Raw genomic sequence first — 12,783 nt, 5'->3', positions numbered from 1 at the left:
GATAGTAACAAGCATATAATACCAGAATAAAATTCACTGAGAACAATAAGAACTTAGCTTAACATGATATAGTATCTACAAAATACACTGGTAAAAGAAGAAGCTGTTGCCTTATTGCTAATTTTTTTGTAGGCTTAAAATTTTAGACAGTATTTTGTGGTTTGATACACATTCACATTGCCAAAGAAACCCTGAAAGAAAAAGGACTACTTTGGGGATGTTTTTGGTTTGAGATTTTTTTTGTTGGGTTTTTTTTTTTACTAGCCTAAACCAGTGGTACTCAACCTTTAACAGCTGGAGAGCCACTTCTTAATAAAATGGAGTTGTAGAGCACCATAAAAATCAAATATCAATGGATTTTTTTTCCATCATGACACTTCAATGTGTGATGATGCTGCCTTAATGCCACCACACATTGATACATCACGACATGACACATCAGCATCCTCTCTCCCAGCAGCATTCTGTCTTCAATCCCTTCTGGCTGCTAGGAGGGAGTGGGGTGGAGGGGTGCAAGGGGCAAAAGGGCAAGTTTTTCCCCATTCTGCCCCACAGCTGCTGGGTGGGAGGTGATCTCTACTCTTACCTGTGGGGGGATCCCAGCAGCTCCTTTTCTTTCCCCCTATGGGAGGGGGAACTTCAGCGACTCCCACACTGCTGGTCCATTTGCTCAGTGCTCCCCGCGCTGCCTGATAGAGTGGAGCGCCGATCAGATGCCTACATTGCGAGAGCCGCCTGTAGGGCCATGAAGAGCCACATCCGGCTCTAGAGCCACAGGTTGAGTATCACTGGTCTAAACAAAGCCAAAAAGGTACAATAGAATAAGGGCCCCTGTTTAGATCCTAAAAGGATCAGTTAAAACCACAAAAATAACCCTTAAGTAAAATATAAAACATACTGTCTCGCTTTTAACATTTTCTACTTGCAGCTATCCAGCAACTCGAGTAGGAAACTAAAGGCAGGTTTTCCTCTTTACACTTTTAGAACACTGCAGGAGCTTGTCCACAAGCACGCAAACATGGATATTTTGCACACGCAAATGCCATTTGTGGTTTACAGCCCATGCAATAGTTCTTTGGAAGATATAAGCAGGAAAACTCCATATTTAATACGGCCATTCAACAAGACAAAATTAAATGAAATACGTAGTAATATAGATACTCTATTACATTTTGCTTGCTACTGTTTGATTACTATGAAATAGCATTTCTGTAAAATATCATATGAAAAAAAAAATAGGAACCTTGGCTTGATGGTGTCCTGCCTCTATCAATCACTATAGCACCAGTGATTTCTTTTTTATCAGAATTTGGCAGTGCTGAGTCTGATGAGACGCAGTAGAATAAAGCGCAGATCGGATCAAACTCTGGATCTGGTTCCAAATCTCGTCTTGTTCGAGCATGTAACTCCATACTGATGAGGGTAAGGTGCTGGACCTAGCAACAAATAAAGACAGTATGTTAGTTTGTTCTGCAGGTTTCTTAAAAAAATTAAGAGAAGACTGTGCAAATGAAGACAGTGCCGACATTTATATGGTGGTATTACATTGTAACTACAAGGTTCCACCCTAAAATTAACAGAAGTGATTAACCATGCATCTTTGGATCTCACATTTTTGCAAATACCACCATCTTAGGAAAAACTAAGATTCATCATGAAACACAGCTTTACAGTCAGTTATGAAAATTCAGTATTTATGTCTGAGTACTGTATTCTTCTACTAAAAGCAGAAAGTAATACAAAAACCAGATAATGTTCAACTTCAACAATTGTAAATTCCTGTAGTGTTTTCAAACACCTTTGTATATTGAGATGAATCACATTTCTGAACTGATCAAGAACAAATAATCACTCTTGGTCTTTCTTCTCCCTTCCCTCCCTCACACAAGACAATCGTGAAAACTAAGCCCTACAGGAAGGTAGGGAGAATACCTAACTTTGCCTTCAGAACTTTCACATCATATTGCCAGAGTTTTTTGCAGAATGGTTTACATTTAGAAAATGCTAATCCCTATATACTGTGAAGTTTTGATTGTGCAGTAAAGACAGTATTATTTAATACTGTTTCAACACCATGTTGCTACTCTTTTGTCTTGCGTAGCATTGCTCATAATGTGGATTAATGGAGAGGTTGGACAGATTAGGAGGGAAAAATTAAAAGTATTTCTGTGTATATAGGATGCTCTAGGGGCAGCCTGATTTCCTCCACATTTGCATGCTATAAATTGCTACAAACATCACTGTGTAAAATTTTACTATCAAAACTCCATCTCCGTTGCCCCCAGGATCACTGTGGCTTCTCTATGTCCTTTACTCAGTGCTATCTCCCTATCTCCTCTATAAACTGGCCAACAGCTAATTCCAGGTGTGCAGACTGTCTAGGAGCACATATACACAGGCTGCTTGCCCTGTCAGCCAGACACAGCAGTACTGTATTTACACTGCTTCCCTTTCTCAGGCACCTTGATTCCTCTCCGCACACCAAACACTCACCTACATTAGACAGATATAAAGAGACCTTCTTTGAGATAGGCACCCTTCTGTTAAATGTAGTAGAAACTGTCCAACAGGTTCAGAAGGTAATAAGTAGAAATACCAGGAGGGCCTTACTAATTGCTGCCAGATGCCTTATTTCTTAAGGAAACAATCCATGAAAATTATGGTCAACTAGTTTTTCAAGTAACGTTTTTATGCAAAACTGACTATTCCTTCTGATTTTTCCCCTATTTCTATTTTTAAAGGGAGGTTTATCATCTTCTCAACCAAAATACTGTGAAGTCTAATTCAATACTGTTAGAGGCATTGGATATCAAGCTGAAACTGGTAGATCAACTACTTATGAGCTGCAGACATCAGGTGATTAACAGCTGACATCAGCTGCAGACATCACTGATTAATTTTTAAGTCACTTAGGGAACTCAAGAGAAAATGACTTTTTATTTTCAGTATAAAATTGGCTTGATAAATTATAATTTTAAAAAGTGACATGCAAGAATAAAGTTACCTCATGTAAAGATTTTGCTTCCTGCAGGTTTTCCACACTGACTTTAAAACCATAAGTATTATTTAAAGATGGTCCTTCAATCTGGGAAGTCTCTTTCTTTGGAGCACCGAGGGCAGCAAATTGATTCTTATCAGGCAGGGGAAGAAAAAATAACAGGATAGTGAGAAAACACAGGTTGCTAAACTCATATGTAGTATTAAATAACAGGCAATATTAAATACAAATTTATCAATGAAAATGCAAATGCTACACTGCAAATTACTAAAAGGTCCCCAACCTTCAACTATCTCCTCATTTAATTTTTCAATATACAAACAACTGTTGTATCTTTCTGCCTTTTAGGAATAATTTTAATTCATAGCAAAGCAAGAGGCAGTTTGAAATACTTAAAAAACCTCCCAAACAATCAAAAACTCCCAGAATCCTACAAAAAAAACCCCAGTCCCACACATACTGGCTTTCTTGGAAGTCTGAGGATATTGAAACCAGCAATTCTCTATTCTCTCTTGAGCAACAATTTGTCAAAAAACCCTGTTTCAGTCATTACTTTTTAAGGCAGTGAAATAAAGGTATATTAAGTACCTCCTTGAAATAAGTGAATATATTAAGAAAAAACTACTGGGTCACTCCAGTAATGCACCTAGCCCTCCATTCTGTTTCAACATGGAGAGCAGAAACCATTTAAGTAAAATAAGTCCAACCTCTTTCTCCTCTGTTAGCACACCACAAACTGCCCTCCTTGTTTTCAGAAAATGCCTAGAACATTGTCTGAAAACTAATACACATAGAAACACAAAATATACACAGGTCTGGCTATATCTATATATATATCTATATATATAAAAAAGGGAAATCACACTACAACTTAAAAAGGATGTTGTAACTCCAAGAGCAAAACATCTTTATATGATGTCTCATTAGTTTCTCACTACCCTAGAGCACCATTCTCAATCTCCAACTTACACGCGCTTCCCCCAAATTAAACTCATAAATTTGTTCCCAACTTTGAGTGTGCTCTGATTCTACAACATTTGCACCATATCATTTTAAATGTATTTTCAAGATCTTAATAATAAAAGACCAAAAAAAAAAACAAAGAAGAAAGAATGGAAATGTGTATATACCACAAAATAAAACACATCTGTGCAGAAAATGGTAATTTACCTTCATTTGTGTAGTTAGAAGTACTCTTCGAAGACCATCAGTATTACTTCCCCTCTTGTGGCTCAGTTTCTGAGCTTTTGGTACTGTAAACAGGAGAGAAAGACTACTTAGCCTCAATAGTATTGTCTAAGCATCAAGCAACACGCAAGGAAGAAAAGAGGCATTTCATAAGCATTCCAAACAAATGTTACATAGATAAACAAATACAGCTTCATCCTTTGTCAAATCCAAAGCAAAACTACTGCAATTTGGTATTTATGGACATATAGGAACATTAATAAGTTACAAAGCCTCACATTATCATCTTGAATACTGCAATGTTACTCATACTCTACATTGAGATTTTTTTTTAAATACAAGCAATATAGTCAACAAGACTAAAAAAATCCTCCAAATAAGCAAAACTTCTAAATTAAGCTTTTAACCAGCACTTCAGAGTTCAGATACTAGAGACTGTTAGGAAGCAAATGGATGTTCTACTTGTAGACTTTTCCAATAATTCAATAGTTACTTTGGCAATAATGCACAGAACTTTTCCTTTAAAAACTAATTTAAAATATATTTTTGCAGAGATATATTTTTTTTCTTATTTTGTAGAAAGAAATATATTTAGATTTGTGTGTGTGTGTGTGTGTGTGTGTGTGTGTATAATTAGAATCACTTAATGGATTTACCTGCAGATAAAGGAGTAAAACCAAGAACTTCAGGTATTCCATCTTGTTTTTTTCTGTGCACAATGGGTGTACTATGTAGACAAACTGATTCAGAATTTCCAGGATCTTCATTAACTGGAAGCGGGGATGTGTCAAAGGATGTCCGAATGTTCTCCTGGGTGCATGGAGAATTTTGTGTACTTCCAACATCGTTTCCTTCCCCAGAAGACAGAATAATATTCTGATTTTTCCACTCTGTGTCTTCTAAACTGGACTGTTTAGGATCTGGAGATGCCACCTGTTGCCAAGGAGGAAGCATCGGAGAATCTGGAGAACTGTAACTGACATAATAATCTTCTTCCTCCTCCTCCTCCTCCTCCTTATCATGTTCTAGAGCTGAAGTAGTGTGTGTCTTGCTTGCATATGAAGTTTTATTAGAGTCTACATCATTTTTAGTATTTACAGAAGTTCCTATGGTGCTTATAGACTTATCACAGTTTTCCTTGGTTTGCGTTTTTGTATTTTCTGCCACGGAGGCAGGAGAAGTCTTTGTAGGCACAATAGGTCTTTCATCTTCCAGGCTAGACAAATTCAAATCTTTAGCTACTTTTATTACTTCTATAGATTTCTCCTCAGACAATACTGCAGAGCTGAAATTCTCATCTGCCTTTCCCTGCTCAGCAGGATGATTCTTAGGCAATTTCTTGAAATGTTCATACTCTTCTTTGGCATGAAGCCATATCTGAACTTGCTGTTGGCTTGGAGCACATTTGCATGGCATTATAACTATTTTTTTGTCTTCACTAGTTTTATGGCTATTACTTTCTCTTTTATTAACAGTAGAGTGACCATAATGAGGAGGAGATCCTGGTCTAGGACTTTCTGTCATTGCTGAAAATGCAGTCTTCCAGAGTCGTAGACCTTCTAATGAGAAGTCCCCTTCAAACTCAGGGAGGTCATTTGGAAGTCTGGTTTCCACCGTGAGAAGCCGCCCTCCAATCTCCCTGTGAAGAAAATAGTTTGAATTACTGTTTTACTCCAAACTACACTGCAGGCATTCCTCCAGATGACAGAAAAGCAGAGTATTACTAACTTGTTTTCTCACTATGCAATTCCCATGGGCAGTATTTTTATTTTACAAACTATGAAGGCACATTCCCACTTATTACAACAATATGCAATAAAAAATCCAAAGTATCATGAAAGAAAATGGGTATTTGGACTGGAAGCACAGTAACTTTCAACTTCAAATGGATGTATATCAGATGGGATCTTTCAAGCATCTGTGCCATATAACAGCATAAAACTGTTTACAGGAATAAATTAAATTTAATATAATCACAATCACAGGTAGACAGAAATGCATTTAACACAGTACCTTGGCTTTTCTGGAGCATCTGAAGGGTTGCTGCAGAATGGTTCCTGATAGACTGTTTCTGCGAGATCATGATCCAGCAAAGTTGCCATGATTTCTTCACGACTGGGTGGAGACATGAGAGGTTTAAGAATGTGAGCAGTACGTGGTGTAAAGCTTCCATTCTTGGATTGTGAGGGAGAACTGGTTGATCTTGGTGAACTATCTGGAGTTGGAGTTAATGCTTCGTTGTTTCTTGAAACATGTAATTCTAAATCCTCAGAAGCTGCATCTAGAAGTTCACCATCAGGTGATGACAATAAGGATGTAAAAGAGATATTAACTGAATCAAGTGGTTGACAAGGTTCAAAAGTGGTTTCTTTTCTAAGGTGGCTTTGAATCCAGTCTGAGCAGGTTGGCTGAGAAAGATTAAGAAATCTCTCTTTATTTACTGTATTTATATTCAATTTGAACTTTTCATTTAAACAGACTTCAGTCTCTTGGGTACAGGAGGTATCAATAAAACTAGATCTAGAAGTTGAAGAATGAATGTTTTTCCTCCATTGACTATGGCAGTGGTTCTCACTATTATCTAGTGAGGTCTTCTCAAAAAGCTCAGGGCTCAGGGAACCAGACCGTATCCATTTATTTGTGCTTGAAGAATGTTGCTTTTCTTCCTCAGATTTTTGGTCATTATGACATAGAAAGTCACCTTCTGTTGTTTGTCCAGAACCAAGATCCTGAACTGCATCACTCAAGAATTTCTGGGGCAAATTTTGATCTGCTGGGACAAACTGGCTTGCAGAATAAAAACTGCAAAATCCACTTTGCCCTATAGTATTAATATCAAAGTTGTAATTGTGGTCTGGAGATAAGCTGTCTTCAAGTGAGTAACAGCTTTCAAAACCAGGGTCTGAAAAGAAAATGGGGCTGTCATCAGATACAGAACGATCAGTGCGATTAGTCACCGGCTGGCTTGAAGACTCCTTTTTTGCAAGTTTTGCTGTTTTTTCTTTAGGTTTTGTGCTCCTGGGAGAACGAGATTTTCTTGATGATGTGACTGGTCGTGACCTTTTGATGGCTTTATTCTGTTCAAGAGGGCATGGTATGCTCTTGCTCAGCTGCGTTTTGTCTGGCAATGGCTCCTGTGCAATACTGGCACTCTGAGCTTTCTGCTGTCTCTTCTGGAGCAACTCTTTTAAAACAGCCAGACCAGACTGTCCTTCACCAAATGCTGATGGGGCCACTATATTCCTGTTTTTGTACTGGGAGATGGGTTTTGGTTGCATGGTTGTTTCTGACAGAGGCCTTTGTTTTGTGGTTTCTGGTTTAAAATGTGACATATCCAAAATAAACCCTCTCTGGTTTTGATCGCAATTTAACTGCTTCACTGGACTCTTCAAAGATGTAACTAAACAGTTTTTAGGCAGTTGAAGTGGCCCAGGGTTTTCCTCAGATGGCTTAAGAATAGAAGAACAAGGATCAGAATGCTTGGATGCCTCTGGTAAACAAAAAATCTGCTGTTGATTATTGTCTTTACAATGCAAATAGTTAGTGGTATGTAATTGATCCATCTTTGCTGTGTCCAGAGAGTCACGAGTTTCATTTAATTTTCCAGCTGGTGGCAAATATCTGATTTGAAAATTTTTTATCTCTTCTGCTTTTGGAGAAGTCTTATCTTTTGAGATATGAGCATTCTGTGTTATGTGAGTTGAGTGATTAGATGGATCAAATATGTTTTGAATGAGAGCAGAGTCCTTCATTCTAAATATAGCACTCTGAGTCCTGGACCTCTGAGAGCTCATTTTTGGTACTTCCCTTCCAGATGCTGTGAGAGTAGATGCGAAAGATGGATGAGGGTCTTCCCGTGGAGCAGGCAAACACTGTGCATCTACAGGCTTATCAATTTCCATCAGTGAGTGAAAACAGCCCAGTGAATTACCTTGTGCATCAGCTGAAGGGAGCTGTGCTGACGGCAGATATCCAGCTGAATAGCCAGGAAGAAGACTGTCTTTGAGGTTGTGAAGTGGCTGAGAGCAGACAGAGTTGTAAGAAATCTCATGAGGATCTTGATGCTTCAGCACAAACTTGACTTCAGTAGCAGAGCGACTACTTTCTTTTTCATCTTTAAATACAACGCGTTTTCTTGAGGATGCTTTTTGTTTTGTTCTAGGTTTCTTCTTTCCATCATCCGGTGTTTTATCAACCTGATTAATCTTTTTCTTTTTCTTGGTAGATACAGTGGGGCTAGCAAATTTCTTTTTACATTTCTTAACCTGAGTTTTTGCCCTACTAGTTTTTCCTACACTAGTATTAAGTGTCTTGCTGTTGTAGATATTGGGCCCCCTACTAAATAAAGCTTCTCTGTCCAGGTTGGTTAAAATTTCTTCTGCTTTTGGATCAGTGGGAGACCAGCAGCGAGGTGGAGATGTGTTTACTGGGCTTGTGCTTCTCTCAGAAAGAAAACCTAACTTAGACATAACATCACTATAGTTATAGTCACAGTCTTCAGCTTCAGCACTGTAGGAGGGCGAAGGAGGAGAAAGAATTGTATGAGTCCTTTTTCTGAAAGCTAAAGTTCTTTTAATATTTGTACTACCTGTTTTTTGTGGTTTTCCAGCTTTTTTCTTGGTTGACTTATGTTTTGCTTTCCTTTTGTGACTTTTCTTTGGTGTTAGTGGATAAATAGGATATTTGGTTGCAGGAGAGTCAGGAACTTTTGGCCAAAAGTCCTTTAAAGGTGCAAGCTTTTTATATAAATTCATCTTTTCCTCTGTGAGTACTACTCTTTCCTCACTAGAATCTACTTTCCCCAATTTAACAAGCATATTTTTTCTCCCTCTAAATCTATTGATGATAATATATTTAATAATAACAGGTGGCAACTTTTTAGAAAGTTTTCTACGCTTTCGAGACTTCTGAGACCCATCCAAACTTTCAACACTTTCCATCGGTTGAGGTAGATTAATTTTTGAGTTGTGTGCGACAAAGCTCGATTCGCTGTCTACAGCCTCATAATTCACCTTCCGTTTTGTTCGGAGCGTGTACTTATTCCCACACAGTCCAAATGACTGCTCAGTTTCAAGAGATCCATCTGCAAACTGGCAGTCAGTGTAATTAGCAGTACTTGTAGGCATTTTGTTTTCAAAAGCCTCAAGAGGAACTTGAACTAAGTCACTAGGTAAAGCACTATCCTTATCAGGAATGTTACTACAGGCATTACCTTGTGTATAGCAGCCTTCCTTCACTGCTGCAACATCATTTACACCTGCAGGCTCCTGACGATTGATAAAACTATGCTTCTTTTTATTCAGCTTCAGCCTGGACTGTTTGTTGCCCTGCTGTAATTTGTATGTGACGGGAGCTAACTTCTGTGGTCGACTGAGACAATTAGAAAGAACAACACTAGGAAAGAACATATAATGCGCTGCTTGTTGACTGAGGCTTGGCTTTTCCGCCTTGTGCTCCTGAAATTCTTCATACCTAATTTTAAGCTTATTAAGGCCACCTTCATCAGTGTTATTTTCAAGTGAATGTACCACAGTTCGACTGCCTCCTGAACAAGATACCAATTCACAATTTTCTGTAGCTGTTGCTGGAAAAAAACTATTTATACTTGCACTGCTGGATTTTTCATTTACTTCAGAGGACATTTTACCTTTGGAGTGGCTCATATCAGAAAAGTTATATAAATTTTTATTCAACATGTTGTCACCAATATGGCGGCCCACATGCATAAAAGAGACGTCCTTTTCAGCCTTCCTAATGCTAATGTACTTCCTACTAGGTATTGGTCTGTTCACTGATGAAATATCATCTTCATAGTCAAAAATATTATTTCCACATGAAGGAACTGGAAGAGTATCTTTCTTGTTGCTCTCTTTGTGAGAGTTTTCTGCATGGGTACTATTGCTGAATGGAGTTGGGTACTTGGCTGAGTAAGTGCTTTCTTTTGTAAGAGAATGGACTGAAAGTTCAGGTCTTGTTTCTGTGTTTGGTTGTGAGAGGTCTTCTACAAAATCTTCATTATTCAAAACATGGTTAGAAAGGGCACTTGTGTGTTTACACTGAAAAGTAATTTTAGCAGAAGATGGGGGTTCTAGTGTAGCAGCATCTTTGTGAAAGATTGAGGTCTTTACAGACATTTTGCTTGTTGCAATAACGGAGGAGTGAGTTCGAGAACTTTCATTATTCAAAGGATTGTCTGAAATGGAAGAAAAGCAATTTCATTCTAGTCTTCTTGTAAAAAAATAACCTAAGGCATTAAAAATTTTAATAGTATTTTCCTGAAAGCCTTCCCATCCAAATAAGAAACAAAACACTTGCAAGTCACATTACATTTATCATCATGACAACTAGAGACCCTGACTACATGAGTTGCTTTATCAAAATCACATTGTCAGTACATTTGTCTCAGGCATTTTGTCAGTTATACCTCAATGACAGACTTGCATACAATTGTTAAAGATTTCATGCTGACTTTCTGAAAGAAGGCTTCACAATTGCTTTCAGATGACTATATAAAAACAGACTGATTTCTAGAAAAGTTTTGTACCCTGCTTTGTCCCTGAGAAGTATGTATACTCATTAGCTCTGAAAAACTAAATTCTTATTTAGATGACCTTCCTCATGTAGAAAAATCATTGCATAGAAAGCTAAAGTAGCACATCTCACAACATGGCAAGGGCTTTGTATGAACTGTGCTGTGCACTAAACATAGGTATTTTCCTGCATTTCTATATAGCAGAGCAATACAGCACCCATTCAGGTGTTCATGCAAGGAGCTTGCACCAGTTAGTTAGACCATGGATTCATATCCATGTATTAATGTTCTCACAAAATCTGAGACCAGGAGATGCTGTGGTAATTTGTCCTGTGCAAACTCATCACATGGTATGTGTGATGATTTTCATCTCTTTTGGTGATACATTCACCACATTTATTGCGGGGCAAGTTTGGACAGGGACGTGGTAACAAATTAACAAGTGTGTGCTTGCTCATAACCTTGCTGAACAAGTAGTTTGTCAGCAGCTGTACCACTGCAGAGGCAGCTACCACAGAGCACCTGGCACACAGAAATTTGTTCCACCTCTTGTATCCACATCTTTAGCTGAAATGTTGAAGGGAGACAGGAGTTATGAAACATGCTACATGACCTGAAAGCATGTGCTGCACACTGATTTACTAGACTGGGGGTCCTTTGGGCCTTTAGTGTAAGTCTCAATCAATTTGGGGATCATCTTAGATTCACGCTGCCTTCAGCTTAGCAATTTATTTGCTGCTGGCTGAGAAAAATAAAAGGAAGTCCCAATCTGTTTTGAATAACATTTTCTAATGCATACACAGAGTCCCTGAGGTGTGAAACACAGCTGGGAGACACTGCCTATTATTCTTTGGAGGTAGGAGTCCACGGAAAGAAGTAGGATGATTAACTGAAAACTCAGAAAATGGGAGTTTGGTGGTGCCAACAAACACCTGGAAAATACCTGGCTAGTCAGATATAAAAACTGCAAAAATTCTTGTCAGTCAGTCAGATTATATGGACACAGATTCATGTGTAGATAGGCATTTTCTAATTTAGACAACCTGGACTGAGATCTGTTTTGAATTTACTGTATCTCATATTGTAAGAAATCAGTGTAAAAGTTGACAGAAATACGCTTTCTAAGCCAACGTGAGGAACAGTCTCTTCAGCCAGCAGCATCTCTTATTACAACAAATTAGAAAGTATGGCAAATAAGGAAATTACAATTGTATATCTGACAAAAGCATACCATATTATCAGTACATCAAATCATGTATTAGTCCTACCATTATACCTATAAAACAAAGGAAAAAGCAAACTATGTTTTAAACACTGAACACAAAAAATAGCTGTGGTTATCTATAATCTATCTAGTAAGATCATACAGTTCACTTTCTCAACTGAACATTATAATGTGACTTGCAGATTTTCCAATGCAACAAATAATATTATTTATATATTTCCCTAACTTTGAAATGTGCATTCTGTTGACTAATGTTATTTGATCAAAGATATTGATCATGTTATAAAGATGGCAAAAGATCTCTACAGATTAATTTTTTTTTATTTACAGATTTTGAAAGGCAGTTCCTTCTGCAGTGGCTTTGCCACTCATAGTTTTAATTCATGCAGTCCCAAATGTGAATATGCAATCTGCAGAATGAAACACAGGCCCAAACAAAAGCTTACTATAGTTTAGCATGTGTGGCAAATACTTGTAAAGAATCATCTAAATCTACACAGTAAGACATTAATTATTTACAATAATCCTAGGAGAATAAATGATCCCACAGAACTATTACTCTTAATATCACATTTGGTTTTTTCCAAAGAACTAATTAAACTATGTCCTTTATTGGATCATCAATACAATTTGAAAAACAGATTCTGGTAATACATAGAGGGCACTGAGATTAAAATACAAGTGTTTTTCAAGGAAGATGTTAAGGGCCTGCTTCTGCAATCTGTGAGAACTTTTCCTTCCAATTGAAACATGGACTGAAAATGGTCAGTACTTTTGAGAACTAGCAATTTGATGTGAAAATGAACTATGATTCAACTTCCAAACCTGATTTTCCATTTA

At 37.7% G+C, this 12,783-nt stretch overlaps 1 protein-coding gene across 1 annotated transcript in view; it reads right to left on the bottom strand.

Annotated features, from left to right (window-relative positions):
* Nucleotides 1-12,783, bottom strand: part of REV3L (REV3 like, DNA directed polymerase zeta catalytic subunit) — a 113,134-nt gene that overhangs the window by 34,926 nt on the left and 65,425 nt on the right. The window contains exons 13-17 of the mRNA XM_059467995.1: nucleotides 6,200-10,379; nucleotides 4,843-5,825; nucleotides 4,169-4,251; nucleotides 3,005-3,130; nucleotides 1,244-1,436 (exon numbers count right to left, since the gene is read on the bottom strand). Coding sequence (XP_059323978.1) covers nucleotides 1,244-1,436; nucleotides 3,005-3,130; nucleotides 4,169-4,251; nucleotides 4,843-5,825; nucleotides 6,200-10,379 — 5,565 coding nt within the window. The remainder of the gene's footprint in view (nucleotides 1-1,243; nucleotides 1,437-3,004; nucleotides 3,131-4,168; nucleotides 4,252-4,842; nucleotides 5,826-6,199; nucleotides 10,380-12,783) is intronic.

The sequence above is a fragment of the Ammospiza nelsoni genome, chromosome 3, assembly GCF_027579445.1.
Source record: "Ammospiza nelsoni isolate bAmmNel1 chromosome 3, bAmmNel1.pri, whole genome shotgun sequence".
Taxonomy (NCBI): Eukaryota; Metazoa; Chordata; class Aves; order Passeriformes; family Passerellidae; genus Ammospiza; species Ammospiza nelsoni.
This window is presented reverse-complemented; position numbering and strand designations above follow the sequence as displayed.